The sequence below is a fragment of the Heptranchias perlo genome, chromosome 9 (assembly GCF_035084215.1).
Source record: "Heptranchias perlo isolate sHepPer1 chromosome 9, sHepPer1.hap1, whole genome shotgun sequence".
NCBI classification, from domain to species: Eukaryota; Metazoa; Chordata; class Chondrichthyes; order Hexanchiformes; family Hexanchidae; genus Heptranchias; species Heptranchias perlo.
Window position 1 is genome coordinate 34,094,273 of NC_090333.1, and position 18,227 is coordinate 34,112,499.

General features: G+C 40.8%; 1 protein-coding gene across 4 annotated transcripts in view; it reads left to right on the forward strand.

The window, feature by feature from the left end:
- The window catches only part of mast2 (microtubule associated serine/threonine kinase 2), a 464,493-nt gene that overhangs the window by 324,940 nt on the left and 121,326 nt on the right, over positions 1 to 18,227 (forward strand). For all 4 annotated transcript variants that reach the window (XM_067990160.1, XM_067990162.1, XM_067990163.1 and 1 more), the window contains one exon: positions 14,629 to 14,704. In XM_067990160.1, the coding sequence (XP_067846261.1) occupies positions 14,629 to 14,704 (76 nt within the window). The remainder of the gene's footprint in view (positions 1 to 14,628; positions 14,705 to 18,227) is intronic.

Sequence of the window (18,227 nt, forward strand, 5' to 3'; positions counted from 1 at the left end):
TTTTAGCTGAGAGAAAAGATTGGATAGGCTGGGATTGTTCTCTTTGGAACAGAGGAGGCTGAGGGGTGATTTAATTGGGGTATATAAAGTTATGACTGGATTAGATAAAAGTGGATAGGAAGGACCTATTTCCCTTAGCAGAGGGGTCAGTGACCAGGGGGCATAGATTTAAAGTAATTGGTAGATGGATTGGTAGACACGATGGGCTGAATGGCCGCCTTCTGTGCCAGAACTTTCTATGATTCTGTGAGCCTTTGCCGGCTCTCTGCAAGAGCAATCCAGCTAGTCCCACTCCCCTGCCCTTTCCCCATAGCCGTGTAAATTTTTTCCTTTCAAGTACTTGTCCAATTCCCTTTTGAAAGCCGCAATCGAGTCTGCTTCCACCAACCTCCCAGGCAGTGCATTCTAGATGATAACCACTCGCTGTATAAAAAAGTATTTCCTCATGTCACCCTTGGTCCTTTTGCCAATCACCGTAAATCTATGTCCTCTGGTTCTTGACCCTTCTGCCAATGGGGACAGTTTTTCTCTATCTACTCTGTCGAGCCCCTTCATGATTTTGAACACCTCTCAAATCTCCTCTCAACCTTCTCTGCTGTAAGGAGAACAAACCCCAGCTTCTCCAGTCTATCCAGGATTCTGTATGCTTTTTTAAACTGCTTTCTCAACCTGTCCTGCCACCTTCAAAGATTTGTGGATATATACCCCCAGGTCTCTGTGTTCCTGCATCCCCTTTAGACTTGTACCATTTAGTTTGTATTGCCTCTCCTTGTTCTTCCTGCCAAAATGTATCACTTCGCACTTCTGCATTAAATTTCATCTGCCATGTGTCTGTCCATTCCACCAGCCTATCTACCTCCTCTTGAAGTCTATTGCTATCCTCCTCACTGTTTACTACAGTTCCAAGTTTTGTGTCATCTGCAAATTTTGAAATTGAGTCCTGTACACCCAAGTCTAATTCATTAATATATATCAAAAAACGCAGTGGTCCTAGTACAGACCCCTGGGGAACACCACTGTACACCTCCAGTCCAAAAAACAACCATTCACCACTGCTCTCTGCTTCCTGTCACTTAGCCAATTTCATATCCATGGTGCCACTGCCCCTTTTATTCCATGGGCTTTAATTTTGCTGATAAGCCTGTTATGTGGCTCTTTATCAAACGCCTTTTGAAAATCCATATACACAACATCAACCGCATTGCCGTCATCAACCCTCTCTGTTACATCATCAAAAACCTCAATCAAGTTAGTTAAACATGATTTGCCTTTAACAAATCTCTGCTGGCTTCCCTTTTTTAATCCATACTTGTCCAAGTGACTATTAATTTTGTCTTGGATTATCATTTCTAAAAGTTTCCCCACCACTGAGGTTAAACTGACTGGCCTGTTGTTGCTGGGTTTATCCTTACACCCTTTTTTGAACAAGGGTGTAACATTTGCAATTCTCCAGTCCTCTGGCACCATCCCCATATCTAAGGAGGATTGGAAGATATGGCCAAAACCTCTACAATTTCCACCGTTACTTTCCTCAGCAACCTAAAATGCATGCCATCTGGACTGGATGACTTATCTACTTTAAGTACAGCCAGCCTTTCTAGTACCTCCTCTTTATCAATTTTTAGCCCATCCAGTATCTCAACTACCTCCTTTTTTACTGTGACTTTGGCAGCATCTTTGTCCTTGGTAAGGACAGATGCAGAGTCCTCATTTAGTACCTTGACCATGCCCTGTGCCTCCATGCATGGATGTCCTTTTTGGTCACTAATTGGTCCCACCCCTCCTCTTAATACCCATTTACTATTTATATGCCTATAGAAGACTTTTGGATTCCCTTTTATGTTGGCCGCCAGTCTATTCTCATACTCTCTCTTTGCCCCTCTTATTTCCGTTTTCACTTCTCTGTACTTCCTACATGCAGCCTGATTCTCATTTGTATTATCAACCTAACATCTGACATACGCCCTCTTTTTCTACTTTCTTACTCTCTATCTCTTTTGCCATCCAGGGACCAGGGAAAGAAAAATGGAAGTCATAGAAGCAAGGTGTAATGCAAAAATTATTAATTTCAAAATCAGAAAATGATCAAGTGGAATGAGGAATTACAACAACAAGGTATCATATGAATTGGGGTGGGAAAAAAAAACTAAAAAAAAATGCTAGGCTCCTCATCAGCACAAGCAAAATATTCAATCAGTTTAAATTAAATCAAAGACCAAACTATTTCTGCGGTCAAAAGATTGGCTTGAAGATAAATATGTAAAATGACAGCAATTCAACGGGTTTTTGCAATGTTCAGTGTTTTCGAATTGGAACAAGGTCATGGATTTGAAGCGTGCGGTAAGTTATCATTTCATTGGGTGGTGTGTTACACCAAGACTCTATGCACTTATTGGAATTTTTTTTGTTTTGAGACAATACCTGAAGAAGGAAAAATTGTGGTCAAGCAGTAGGCTTGCATTTCACACAAATGCTGTCAGCTTTTGTTAGAAGGCCAGTGTGCCAAAACAAAATTGGCATTAAAGTGCCTTGAAATAGTGCTGTTTTCTCTTCACACGCAGATTGCTTTGAAATAACATGATTAAACACATTTTCCCTGGGTTACATTAAGCGCAGGTGCAGGTACAGCCAGCATCTGTTTATCACTCTTAATAATTGGATGTTGCCTCATCATAAGATTATATTTCCATTTGACATAAACTGCCGAGAGACTGCAGATCATGAATTATTAATAAGCTACAGCCTCCTCAAGGATTATTGATAATAGATATAACCCAAGCTCAAAATGAAAATTAATAAAGTAGGGTAATTGCGTGGAGAGTTGGTATTCGTAATGTGTGTGGGGATTGCTACTTAACAGTGTAAAGGACTGTTTCCCGGAATCTACTTCCATGGTTATTGAAGTTTCAGAGTAAAGGACCAATTTTAAGCATTAACTAAGCAAGATTTTTTTCATTATTTTCACTCCTTTGTGGGTTTCATAGAATTTACAACACAGATGGAGAGTAATCCAGCCCATTGTGCTGAGCTACTCTTCAAACTGGAGCTGGTTATTTTAATCCTATTTTTCTGCCCTTCTCTCATATCCTTTTATATTGTTTTTCAAATACTTACCAATTCTCTTTAAGTAATGTTATAGTGTGGGCCTCAATAGCCACTTGTGGTAAAGCATCTCGTGTTCTAATAACACACTCTGTGGAAAATAAATCTTTTAACTTCCCCCTCTGTATTGCATGGTAGAAATAATCCCGTGTCTGTGCCACTTGTTACCGATTCACCAACCAATGGAAACAAATTTTCACTATTTCCCCTCTCAAAACTGTTCATAATTTTGAAAACCTGTACTGGATTATAAGTTCTCAAGTAAAACTGAGCATTTGAGAGAGTGCAACATCTTAATTGATGAAGTGACTTGACAGGCTCCTGATGAATGAGAACATTGAGAGTATTGGAGTAATGGGGGCTGGTTAAGTTTGCCTAGTGATGGGTAACTATGGTCTTGGAGGGTGCTTCATTGCCTTTTGTCAGACTTTGGCCATATCTTTTTTTGTTGCCTCCCTCAAGGGAAGAATGGCATACGGTTGGACTGTTTAGTGGATAGCTGAGCATTGATGGGTCTGATTATTTTTTTTTTCCCTATCCATTTTGTATGTTCGTATAAATTGTTTCCCAACTTTTTCTCCCCCTCCCTAAAAGACATGATTCATGCTGAGGTACAATTCCACCGGCAAGCTTCCTATATTGTAGCCTCGTGGCCAATCACGATATGCGAGCTTAAAGAGTAGGATATATTTTAAAAAGAGCTATCGTGTTTATATCTTACTGTTTACTATTGAGTTGCTTCTCTTCTCCCTCTATTTTACTTCTCACTGCTGCTGTTTTTCTATTCTGACTCTGTTGTTGTTGTTTCTGCTGTTTCCTTTGGCTTGTTTGTTCTTTTATTTTTCTTCACTTTTTTTCTTCGCTGTTCGTTTTCCGCTCCCCTCCATTCTTATGTCCAATGCTTCCCAGACCCACATGATCTGCCTGCCTGTCTCTCTTGCACAATCTGCCTCTATCCTTATTTGCTGGTTTTAGATTTGCTAGTGAGAGTCAAGCAATGATACAAGGAATTGGGGCTCTCACAGCCTCTCCTGCAACCTGAAGCTACAAAATCTATTATTTACTTGTAGAATTCTGAATTAAATTCTGTTTCTGATACCTTTCTGTACTTCATGATATTCGGTGAAATGTGCAGATCCATAATAGTACCTGCCTAATTTGAAAACTGTAAAAATACTCCCGGTCCTCCACGCTCCACAGAAGGGCAAGTAAAATAAACTTTCCCAACCATTTCTTCAGTGGCCTCCAATGGTCCCTTTAAGGACCACTGTAAAACTGGAAAAACTAGCCGGAGCTTGCACGACCCATGCTCCACCTAGTTTTTCACGCAGTTTACAGAAGGGTCCTGACCTTGGCGCAGGGCCATTCTTTTCATATTTAAATTGATTCAACGCTGATTTCTGGCAGCCGCCAGGTCCGCCTAAAAACAGTGAGGACCAATATGGCGGCGGCCATGCCGCAGGCGCAGATTAGGGGCAGGACCTTGCACCCAAAAATTGATATACATTGCACCCATTTTATGCCCAAAAAGCAGGCGAAACGCATACCAATTTCTACCCCAGTGTATCCAAATAACATTTGCTGAATGTGGCCCACGCCAAATGCCAGGATGTCAGATCAGGCCCGTCGTGTAAATTGAGTTTGACGCCCTTGTTTTCGAGTAACACACATGTAAAATGTGATGCCATTGTGAGATCTTGGGCTCAAGTTTTGACCACAGATTGAAGAAAAAATTACATCTTTTTGCCATGGGTATCCAGATGTTTGGAATAAAGGAGTGTTGTTTAGATTTGGTAGGGCTGTGTGGCAAGCATGGTGCTGAGGAGAATATGCTTTGTTGGTGTTGCTATGGTTCTTTTGTGTAGCAACAATTTTGTTTCCTCGTGAGAGGACAATTGTGAGCTGTGCTGTAGCCTAACACATGTCTGCTAATAAGATGTAATGTTGGTAGCTGATAATATTTGCATGTGTCGTTCTTAAAAAAAACACCTTGCATGATAGAGTGCTTGTGGTTGAACAAATTCAATTCAGGTGCTTGGTTTTGTCATCATTACCTTTTCAAATCCACACATTGGTGATAACAACCATTCAATGAGTACAGTTGCTGTCTGCATTTTCAAAAACCATATCTCTTTATTGTCTTTGTCAGAGATTATCCGCCTTTAATAATTAAAGTATGTACTTTGACAAATATCAGTTGCTGATGCAATTTGCAATGTTAGATAATGCCTGTGGAAAGGGAAAAAGAGACACTGTCTCCATTTTCATATTTTCCAGGCTGCCATCCAAACAGTTTATTAACTCCATTCATTTCTGAGATGTGCTGTTTGGCACTCATCTTGATTGGAGCACCTAATTTCATGCCAATTTAGTCAGCTTGCTTTCTGATAGATTTGTTCAGCTTTTTTCTCTCCTGCTTGATGACATTCATGAATTAGTAAGCTAGTCAGCAGTCAATACTTCGACTATTCCATTTGTCGTCTTCAGATTTTTTTTTTGATTAGTATGAAATCTCTTTTCCAAAATTCTCACATGTACAAGTCTAAAGGAAAATTCAAATGGGTGCAAAAATGCCCTTAAACTCACCAGTTCAAAAGTGAATACATTCATGCCTGATTGAGGGTTTTAAATTGAAGGATCCCACATGCTTTGTTTTATTATTGGAGTTTAAGATACTCAACTGTAATATGTACAGAATTGACTTTGTATTCTCTGTGGGCTCCATTTAAAATGGACATCGCTTTCTCAGTTTTAGCACTCCTTCACTGTGCATTGCACCGTTGCAAAGCAGATTCTCCTCAGCACATGCTTGCCACGCAGCCCTACCATATCTATACAACACCCCTTTATTTCAAACATCTGGATATCATGGCAAGAAGATGGTGGACAAAACGGCATGTAGGCTGCTCAAAGTGCACAAAGAGTGGCCTGAGTAACAAAGCTGTAATTTGCCTCTGTCCAGTCCCTCCTCCACCCACTCAGCCAAGACCAAAACGGTGGAATTGTTAGGAATCACAAGCATGAATTGCATCTGACCATGCTGTGTAACAGTGCAAGCGATCTGCATATATTCTTGCTTTGTACATTTGGGAAGCCCAGAACATCTCAAGTATTCCGTAATTAAAATATATGTAAACCGTCATATGTGCCAACCTGCAAAGCACAGAAAAGCTAACATAGTTTCAAAGAAGCTGATAACTCAACAAAACATATAATTGAAAAGTAGCCCTAAACAAAGGCCTAGAACCATGTAAGTTTACAGCACAGAAGGTCATTCAGACCATCATGTCTGTGCTGCCTCTTTGCTCAAGCAATCCAGAATGCACTGTCCTGCTCTCTCCCCATTGCCCTGTATCAACCTCTGCTTCATCTATTTATCTAATTTTCTCTTCAAAGATATAATGGTCTGTGCCTCAACTAAACATCCCATGCTCCAACAACGCTCGGTGTGAAGAAATTTCTCCTAACTGCTCTCCTCACTCTCAAGTGAGAATTTTATATTGATGAACCCTCCTTACTGACTCCCCAACTAGAGGAAATAATCTCTCTATTGACTCTTAAAACCTGTCATAATCTTAAAAGCCTTAATTAAATCACTTCTTAGCCTTCTCTGCCTCAGCTGAAATAGTCCTACTGTCTCGTGTCTCTCCTCATTACTATAGTTTGCCATCACAGGCATAATCCTGGTAAATCTACACTCTGACTTTAATGTCCTTTCTATAATGGGATGCCCGAAACTGTGGCCGTACAAATATTTTGTATAAATTTACCATGACTCCTTGACTATTGTTTTCAATGCCCCTGTTTATAAAACCCAAAATCCTATTGACCCTTTTTATGGCTTTATCTACCTGCACTCTCACTTTCAGGGAATTATGTATTTCAAACCATGGCCTCTGTTCTTCCACCCTCTTCGGTGTCTTACTGTTGAGTCTATATTTAGATTCCTTGTTTTACATCACAAAACCTGTTATGTCACACTTCCCAACATTAACTCGCATCTGGCACCTGTCTCATTTTCACTAACCTGCCTATGTCTTACTGAAATCTTTTACAATCCTCCTCATTATTTGCCATATTTTAAACTGTATTCCTATTTACATAGGGAATGTATCTGTGAAACTAGAAAAGAAACACCAAGAGGGGGTGCACAGCAGATAGAAATGTTCATTTTTCTATCCACTACAGCATACTGCATGCATAAAACTAACAAATCAAATAAATTCTTAATTATGGAATTAGTGGTCTAACAGTTTAGCAGCTCAGTGGCTGGGTGGCTGGTTAGGCACAACTGTGGTGGTCATTTCAGTAGCAGCTGACAAATTTTCCTTTTTTTAATATATTTTTCTGGGATGGGTACGGTAGCCTTGTGGTTCTGATACTAGACAACCCAATCCAGAGATTGAGGTTCAAATTGCACCATGGCAAGTTGGGAAAATGAATTAATCAAATTTGATATGTGGGCTGACACCAGATAACATAACCAAGAAAGCTGCCAGATTGTCATTTTAAAAAAAAAACCCAACTGGTTCACTAATGTCCTTTGGAGAAGAGACCCTGCCACCTGTACCTGGTCTGGCCTACATGTGACTGTAGCCCCACTACATGGCTCCAGTCCCACTACATGGGTGACACTTAATCCCAAGCTTAAGCACAAGATAATCTGAAGAAGCTGAACAAACATTATTGCTTTGTTTGTGTTTTTAATGTAGTGAGACTAGTTATTTGCACCAATGTCATCCAAATGAAAATCTGGCCACGTATTTGTTTTTTTTCCCATCATTTTTAGCTTTCATTCCAGATTACCAGCATTAATTTTTTCTCCCTCTCTCTGGTGTTGACTCCTTGTCGGAGTATGGCTTCATGGGTCCCAGTCACCTTCTAGCATCTTGTCGAAGAGTCCATTTTTCATGTATGAGCCTAGATAATGAATGTTTACAGGCTATTAAAGCCCAGGGGGCATCACAGTCAAACTCGATCCTCTCTTTACCTGAAATGCACACGTGTACTTCCAGTCGGAGTTGACCTCCTATAGCAAGGAGTGAGAAACCTGGTTAATCTTTCTCTCCCTAATCTAGGGGTGCTGGGATCAATTGTGGTGTTACTGACGCTGACCTGAGATGAGGTAACTCAGCACAGATTGATGATTGAACCTGGAAATGAGGGCAAAAAAAGCAATAGCTCGTGCTATTTTGGTTGAACTTGCCTCCATGTTTATTTGTTAATACTGTATTTTCTAATGGGTGTTTGACATTCATGGATCCCATTAGCAAGCTTAAGAATCTCCAAACCATGATGCTGAGAAACCCACTCAACTAGAGGTTCTGTTTGGCTGATATGGGATGGGGACACACACCACTTACCAAAGTCCAGAGGTCTTCGATGCAGGTTGACAAGAACCAAGGCCGCGGAACCCTTAATTTGTGCAGGGGTACTTTGTGTTTAACCAGCTAAAATTGCACAGCTTACCAGCTCAGGCCACTGATAAATATCTCGATGCTTGCTCAGCCAGGGCCACTTTACAAGTTAGGTACCAGTTAACAAGGTTATTTGGAGCTGAGTGAGGAGAACCCCAGCCCCCTAGTGACGAGTGTACTTCTTTAGGTCCCATAAAGCTGGTTGATCAATCATCAATGGTGTTCTGGAGTACTGCAGACATGCCTGGTTCAGATGTCCAATTACCAAGTCTGCCACATTGGGCTGACCTGATTCCAACCTTCCATCATCTGACGTGCCATCTGGATGCCAAAGAGACCTTACATCACATTTACGCTTGGTAGACACCATGCCACGACCACAATATTTACTGCATACTTTACTGCAATCTGATGAATAATGCTATTCAGTATAAAATTCTGTGTAATTAGCAATATCTGGCTATGAGTTGAAGACAATAATTCAGTCTTTGAGTTTTCCTGATCATAGGTCACTTAAGATTAGCTCGTGAATTGACATCTCAGTTAGACTGTAATTTTGTAACTAACTCAGTGCCTGATATCTCTGGTATGTATGTATTTTTTTAAAACTCCATGCTGACTAAGCAAGGTGACATTTTTCAATGCTTCGTTAACTTGGAGTAAAAATTATACAGTGGCATGACCTTTGCATTTGCTGATTCAGTAGCTGCATCATTTTATGTAGCAGGGTGAGCGGGAAGTATTCAATTATGAGAATTTATAGTTCACATTATTCACATTGAAAAATGTGCGTGAAGCTCGGGTGTATATCATATGCTTTTGCACGTTATTTGCAAAAGGTATTGTCTAACATTTCAAGTTGTACATTAGGCAGCAATACCCAGGTGAGCATTATAAATTAATAATTTGATAGAGAAGGGTAAAATGTATGTAATGTATGTGACAGAATAGGGACATTAGTGCATTTTATGTTCAATTTTGAAAGAGCTAGAAATGAAATGGCAGTTGCGTTCCATTATCTCTTTACAAAATGAGATGAGTTGCCTATGGGACTCGACCAATTTGATTGATCTGGAAATTAAGATATGTGGGTTTTGTTCTAGGTACTAATTGATTTGTACATAACCAAGCATTAGCAAGTAATCGGAAACCCAGACAATGTCTGAGCATCTGCTCATCAGTATTCTATGCAATAATTTTTACTATTGTGCCTAACTGTGGATGATTGACCGCTCTGACTTCAGAGGCCTCTGGAGTAGATAAATACTGGAGAATTTTTCCATTGTCTTTAGATTGTCCATGAGATCTGAACTCCACAGATGAACTGAAAGTTGCATTGTTCATGCACAATATTGCATCTGGAGAGTCTACCAAGAGACAAACCTGATTTTCATCATCTTAGCTTGACATTTATCAGATTCTGTTTTTTAAAAAAAATGTTCTCAAAGGATATTTTAACCCCTTAGGGACTGATACTAATTTCACTGCTTTGGTGTAATCATGTTAATTCATTAGCTTGCTGCATCATTTGCATTCTTTGTATCAATAAACATGTAAATATATTTGACTAAGTAGTTTTAGTCAAAACACATTGATCTATCAGTGTGGTATTTTTGGAAGAGAAGGCAGAAAATGGTAGGCATCACACGTGATCTTCAGTAAGCAATATAACCACGATCAGAGATTAATTGTTGACCGGGGCATGCTAACCCGTACACTGCACATACACAAGTGAAGATTTCAGTTTGTAGGAGACAGTTTATGGAAATTTCCTTTTTGCTGTTAACATAAGACAAAAGTGTTGGGGAACTGCAATAGTGTGGAGTGAATATCATGAGTGGAAACTTGCTAGCTGTTTACGCCACTACGGCAGTGGAAGGGAGAGAGGTGACAGTTTGTCACATTCACAGTCAAACATGGAGTTCACTTTGCCAGTGTTGATACTACTGAAAAAGATTTGATAAGGCAGTTTGTTCTTCACCAGTAGAAAATAGGCCAGTCGTACTGAAGGCAAATTAAATTATAAAAAATATGAACAAGTATGATATTTTCTATTTAATTATTTTAAATAGTGCTGATGACATCACTGGGCGACCTGTCTTGGAGTCAGTGCTAAACCCAGGATTGTGAGAGAGGTAAATAACACCAGTACACCTACAGGTGTTCTGGATGATGTAACTCTAAATTAAGTAAGCATTAAACATTATGCAAAAAAAGGGTATTCTGAGAACTTTTTTTAACTTAAAAAAAAGAAATTTGTGGCAGAATTTAAAGCAGATTGCTGCTAAAGTGCACATTCGCAGAAGCTTTATTTAGATGGAAGAATCCTTAATGTTTGCTGGAATGCCCTTGCATGCTATAAAACCACGTCAAGGAAAAGAATGTCATAATGTAGTGAGGGGGACTGAGGAGTATGTGCCATTTTAATCTTGTTCTTCACTTTTTAAATTGCTGTAGTTTCTCAATTTATTACTTTGGGGACAGCACTATGATTCCTACTCCACCCCTATATTAGAAATATAAAGCAGAAACTTAGTTGTATCTAAATCAGGAGAAATGCAATAAACATTTTCTTGGTTTCCATGCATTATGGCTAGAATTTTCACATTAGAGAATGATAGTCTTGTGTTTGAGATGCTGGATGATGTGGAGGGTTGAAAAATGCATTTACGTCAGATTTGTTTGCGCAGTATTTTAGTGAAGCTGTTGACTTGTCTTAAAATAAATTGGGTAACAACTTTGGTAAAATGGAACATAGGAATTTACATTAATTAAAAATAATTATGCTGGTTTAAAATGTGTAATTTTTTGTTTTAAGATTGAGTGGTCAGTTTTTCTGCCCTGCAGTTGGAATCCTCTGCTTTCTTATAAGCTATATCCAATGTTTGTGTCAGAGCTGAGGAAGTAAGCACAGCTGGGACACAAAGTTATGGTATCCAGTCAGAAGCTCCCTTTTTGAAGTTATGGTAATAACAGGTGTATAGGAACAGAAGTAGACCATTCAACCCTTGAGCATTCAATTAGATCATTGGCTGATCTATATCTCAACTCCATTTATCCACCTTAGTTCCATAACCCTTAATGCCTAACAAAAATCTATCAATCTCAGTTTTGAAATTTTCGATTGACCTAAGCTCAATTGCTTTTTGGGAGAGAGTTCCAGATTTCCACTGCCCTTTGTGTGAAGATGCTTCCTGACATCACCCCTGAACCGCCTAGCTCTCATTCTAAGGTTATGTCCCCTTGTTCTGGACTCCACAGAAGAAATAGTTTCTCTCTATCTACCCTATCAGATCTTTTAATTGTCTTTAACACTTGAATCATATCACCCCTTAATCTTCTATATTCAAGGGAATATAAGCCTAGTTAGTCTATGCAACCTGTCCTCATAATTTAACCCTTTTTAGCACCCTTATCATTCTGGTGAATCTGTTCTGCACCACCTCCAAGGCCAATATATCCTTCTTGAGGTGCAGTGCCCAGAATTGAACACAGTCCTCCAGAGCTCTGTACAGCTGTAGTATAACTTTCACCCCTTTGTATTCCAACCCTCTTGAGATAAAGGCTATCATTCCATTTGCCTTTTTAATTATTTTTTTGTACCTGCTCACCAGCTTTTAGTGATTTCTCTACTTGGACCCCAAAAACTCTCTGCTCCTCCACAGTTCCTAGCATCTCAACATTTAGAAAATACTCTGATCTATCTTTCTTAGGTACAAAGTAGATGACCTCACACTTTTCCACATTGAACTCCATTTGCCACAGTGTTGCTCACTCACTTAATCTGTCAATGTCCCGTTGCAACTTTCTGCTCCCATCTACACTACTTACTATGCTACCGAACTTAATGTCATTATCAAACTTAAATATACGGCTCTCTATTCCTTCATCCAAGTCATCGACAAATATGGTGAAAAGCTGAGTCCCTGGGGGACTCCACTAGCCAGATCCTGCTAATTTGAGTACATACTCATTATTCCTACTCTGTCTCCTACCTCCGAACCAATTCCCTACCCATGTCAATAGGTTGCCTTCAGTTCCACGTGGATTCATTTTTGCTGACAGTCTCTTGTGTGGAACCTTATTGAATACCTTTTGGAAGTCCATATAGACAACATCCATAGACACTCCCTTATCTACCACGTTAGTTACCTCCTCAAAAAATTCAACTAGGTTAGTTAGACATGATTTACCCTTTACAAATCCATAATGGTGCTCTCCGATCAGTTCATATTTGTCCAAGTGTTCAGTCACTCTGTCCCTAATAACAGATTCTAGTAACTTCCCCTCAACAGACTAATGGGTCTATAATTTCCTGGTTTCCCCCTCCCATCCTTCTTAAATAATGGAGTGACATTGGCAGTATGTTGAGTGAAAACGGGTGACTGGACAGTTACAGAGCCATTACTTTTACCACTTCAGTGAAGTTTTACCTTCTGCTTTTTAAAATACTATTATGTCTTTAAGAGAGGCTTTGTTCTAGAACCAGACCTTTCTTCTGAAAGTAAACAAGAAAAATTATGTTTCTTTTTAAAAAAAACTTATCCATTTGAACTCTCAGTACTGCTTATATCCCATGTGTGATCCGGGAACTTTGGAGATATGTTTCACGTGTCAAGCCTTGTAATTTGATATATAAACATAAGTTTGTTTTAAAAATGATAGTTGAAACAAAAGATATAAATATGTTATGACAATCAGTCAGAAGCAATCGGTATCTCACTTGTGAGACTGATCATTAGTCTGTCCTTGACTCCAGTTACCCAGTCAGTCTGCTTTGTAACATATTCTCACTGCTGAACATTACCTGTCCTCACTATAGTCCAATGGGTCTGGTGTTACATCCTTTTAAGGCAGGCTATCATGGTGTGGGTCCCTAAGCCTGAATCACATGCTTTGTTGATATTTGTACTTGGCATCCCCTGCACAGTGAGGTCTGTCTTGGCTAAGTGGTTTGGCACAGCACCAAGCAGAGGCAAAGTGGTGGGCTGAAAGGGTAATGAAATCTGAGTGTGGTGATCCACCTGCACTGTTACAGCACCACCTAGTGGCTAAATCTGAAACTGCATAGACTGCGTCTGGTTATTTGACAGATTGTCCAGCCGTTTCAGCCAGGGAAGATTGTCAGCAGTACAAGGGGGAGCAAAATAAAATGTAGTAAAAATAGTGCATATAAATAGATCTGCCCAAGTCAGCTGTGGAAAAACAAATTTATACCACATTTGAGTGGCATCATTGGAACTCTGTTGTCTGCACATCAATTCCCATTAAAATTAAGATTTTCACCTTTATCATGTTTGATAAGTTACCTCACCTGCACATAAACAATACACTTGATATGGGGATGTGTAATGTAATTCATGTCCCATGAGTGCCACTAGATATAACTCACAAGCAACTAAGTCTCAAGTGAATGATCAAGTCAGCTTACTAATGGGGTATCAAGCATTCTCCATGGCTTCTTTTCATGTATCCTATGTGTCTCCACAAAAAGGATTAACCAGAAATTTCTAAATGGCAACGTTCCACGTGAATTATGGTCATCTTGATGAATGAATAAATCATGAATTTATTTTGCTTCACTGCATGCCAGGATATATTTGACTTATGTTAGATATTTTGAAGTTCTCTGGCCAATTCATACTTTTTAAACATGCGTATTGTTTTTCCTTGCCAATTTTCTGGCTTCCCCTCCTCTCCTGAAGACATTGATTGCCTGCTGGGGTGTGACTGTCAACCTCTGGTCCTTTGCCTAAATGACCGTTATTCATATATGAGCCTGGACAGTGAATGTCAACAGCTATTCAATTTTCACCTGATATCCACAAAAGAGCACTTCCAGGAGGGAACAGTGTTCAAAGGCAGGAGTCCAAGTAGGTTTTTCCCTTCCTAACTTAAGGGGCACTAAGGCTAATTGTAGACCCTTGTGCTGACTTAGCCGAGGCAAGCTAACTCTGCCTAGCCTGGAAATCGGACCTGCAACCTTTGTAATTTGGCTTAACTACTCGTTGGATAAACTCACTTGGAAAGCTATAAATACTCACATTAAAATGCACTTTCTAAAATTGGGTACAGATTCACAGTTTTTGTATTCTCAATTTACCAACAGGTAGCAGTCCTCTTGACAGTCCAAGGAATTTTTCTCCCAATGCGGCAGCTCACTTTTCATTCATACCAGCACGAAGGTAAGGTTCATTATTCTTATGTTCTTTTATTTAAAAAAATAGCATGCAAGATGGTTTGGGTGTTGCATGGAATATGCACAGTCTGCATGTGGAATTAGCAAGAAAATTGACATATAAAGAGACTGTATCTTTGTTTGCGTTTGCATTTGCCTGTGAAAATACACCTGTTCAAAATCAGACATGAGCGGCTGATGCTTTTAACATGTGCCAGTCTTTGAAAAATGGTGCAAATAATGTTCTTAAAAAAAAAAAGAACAGAAATTAAGTTGAACATCATAAAATTTAGTGTAACCTCTCCTTGTCACCTTTTATTAGATGACAGTGATCGCACAGTGTAGTGATTTAGGACACTCATTTATGGATGTGTCGAACACTGGTATGATGGGGTCCACATTTGTGCCTGCAATTCACTCCAGGCCATCAAATGGGAGATAGGGCACATCTTCAATGAGTTAGAGAAAAAAAATCAGTATCGTGCCAAGATGCTGTTATGTATGCGTTGGCCCCAGCACCTCAAAACTGTGGGACTCCTTAAGTCTTCCTTTCTTCCTACAATCTTCTTTTTTATTCGTTCATGGGATCTGGGCGTCGCTGGCAAGGCCAGCATTTATTGCCCATCCCTAATTGCCCTTGAGTAGGTGGTGGTGAGCCGCCTTCTTGAACCGCTGCAGTCCATGTGATGAAGGTTCTCCCACAATGCTGTTAGGTAGGGAGTTCCAGGATTTTGACCCAATGACGATGAAGGAACAGCGATATATTTCCAAGTCGGGATGGTGTCTGACTTGGAGGGGGAACGTACAGGTGGTGGTGTTCCCATGCACTTGTTGCCCTTGTCCTTCTAGGTGGCAGAGGTTGCGGGTGTGGGAGGTGCTGTCGAAGAAGCCTTGGCGAGTTGCTGCAGTGCATCCTGTAGATGGTACACACTACGGCCACGGTGTGCTGGTGGTGAAGGGAATAAATGTTTAGGGTGGTGGATAGGGTGCCAGTCAAGCCAACTACTTTGTCCTGGATGGTGTCGAGCTTCTTGAGTGTTGTTGGAACTGCACTCATCCAGGCAGGTGGAGAGTATTCCATCACACCCCTGACTTGTGCCTTGTAGATGGTGGAAAGGCTTTGGGGAGTCAGGAGGTGAGTTACTTGCTTCAGAATACCCAGCCTCTGACCTGCTTTTGTAGCCACAGTATTTATGTGGCTGGTCCAGTTAAGTGACCCCCCAGGATGTTGGTGGGGGATTTGGCAATGGTAATGCCATTGAACGTCAAGGAGAGGTGGTTAGATTCTCTTTTGTTGGAGATGGTCATTGCCTGGCACTTGTCTGGTGCGAATGTTACTTGCCACTTATTAGCCCAAGCCTGGATGTTGTCCAGGTCTTGCTGCTTGCGGGCTCTCCTGCAGTAATGTCCTGGGGCTGAGATAATGAGCCTCCAACAACCACTGCCATCTTCCTTTGTGCTCGGTATGAATCCAGCCTCTGGAGAGTTTTTCCCCCTGATTCCCGTGGACTTCAATTTTACTAGGGCTCCTTGGTGTCGCACTTGGTCAAATGCCGCCTTGATGTCAAGGGCAGTCACTCTCCCCTCACCTCTGGAATTCAGCTCTTTTGTCCATGTTTGGACGAAGGCTGTAATGAGGTCCGGAGCCGTTACTTTTTTAAGCTTTGATGCTCTCCTGCACCATAGGTCTCAACCCTTCATTGAATCATAGAAAATTTACGGCACAGAAGGAGGCCATTCGGCCCATTGTGTTCGTGCCAGCTGAAAATGAGCCACCTATCCGAAATACACTTTCCAGCACTTGGTCCATAGGCTTGTAGGTCACAGCACTTCAGGTGCACATCTTAAGTACTTTTTAAATGAGTTGAGGGTTTCTGTCTCTGCCACCCTTTCAGGCAGTGCACTCCAGACCCCTACCACCCTCCTGGCTGAAAAAAATTTTCCTCAACTCCCCTCCAATCCTTCTACCAATCACTTTAAATCTATGCCTCTCGTTATTGACCCCTCTGCTGAGGGAAATAGGTCCTTCCTATCCACTCTATCTCGGCCCCTCATAATTTTGTACACCTCAATTAAATCACCCCTCAACCTCCTCTGTTCCAAAGGGAACAACCCCAGCCTATCCAATCTTTCCTCATAGCTAAAATTCTCCAGTCCTGGCAACATCCTCGCAAATCTCCTCTGTACCCTCTCTAGTGCAATTACATCCTTCCTGTAATGTGGTGACCAGAACGGTACACAGTACTCAAGCTGTGTGGCCTAACCAGTGTTTTATACAGTTCCAGCATAACCTCCCTGCTCTTATGTTCTATGCCTCGGCTAATAAAGGAAAGTATTCCATATGCCTTCTGAACCACCTTATCTACCTGTCCTGCTACCTTCAGGGATCTGTGGACGTGCACTCCAAGGTCCCTCACTTCCTCTATACCTTTCAGTATCCTCCCATTTATTGTGTACTCCCTTGCCTTGTTTGCCCTCCCCAAAAGCATTACCTCACACTTCTCTGAATTGAATTTCATTTGCCACTTTTCTACCCACCTGACCAGTCCATTGATACTTTCCTGCAGTCTACAGCTTTCCTCCTCACCATCAACCACACGGCCAATTTTTGTATTATCTGCAAACTTCTTAATCATGCCCCCTACATTTAAGTCCAAATCATTAATATATATCACAAAAAGCAAGGGAACCAGTACTGAGCCCTGCGGAACCCCACTGGAAACAGCCTTCCATTCACAAAAACACCCTTCGACCATTACTCTTTGCTTCCTGCCACTGAGCCAATTTTGGATCCAACTTGCCACTTTCCCTTGGATCCCTTGGGCTTGTACTTTTTTGACCAGTCTACCATGTGGGACCTTGTCAAAAGCCTTGCTAGAATCCATGTAGACTACACCAAATGCACTACCCTCATCAACCCTCCTTGTTACCTCCTTCACCTAGATTTCTCAATTTTGAAAAGATTAAGAACAGTATGGGCAGAATCATACTGGCCTATTTTGTTACAAAAATGTAGGAAACATAAAATAGAATCATAGAATGGTTACAGCACAGAAGGAGGCCATTCGGCCCACCATGCCCATACTGGCTCTTAGTAAGAGCAATCCAGTTAGTCTCTTTCCCCATAGCCCTGCAAATTTTTTCCCTTCAAGTATTTATCAAATTCCTTTTTGAAGCCACGATTGAATCTGCTTCCACCACCCTTTCAGGCAGCGCATTCCAGATCATTACAACTTGCTTTTCCTCATGTCGCCTTTGGTTCTTTTGCCAATCACCTTAAATCTGTGTCCTCTAGTTCTTGACCCTTCCGCCAATGGGAACAGGTTCTCTTTATTTACTTTATCTAAACCCTTCATGATTTTGAATATCTCTATCAAATCTCCTCTCAACCTTCTCTGCTCTAAGGAGAACAACCCCAGCTTCTCCAATCTACCCACGTAACTGGGAAGGTGGTTGGGCCTTTCCTTGCTGGAGATGATGCTGATCTGCTACTGATGTGGCGTGAATGTTACACTGGATGTCCTACAAGT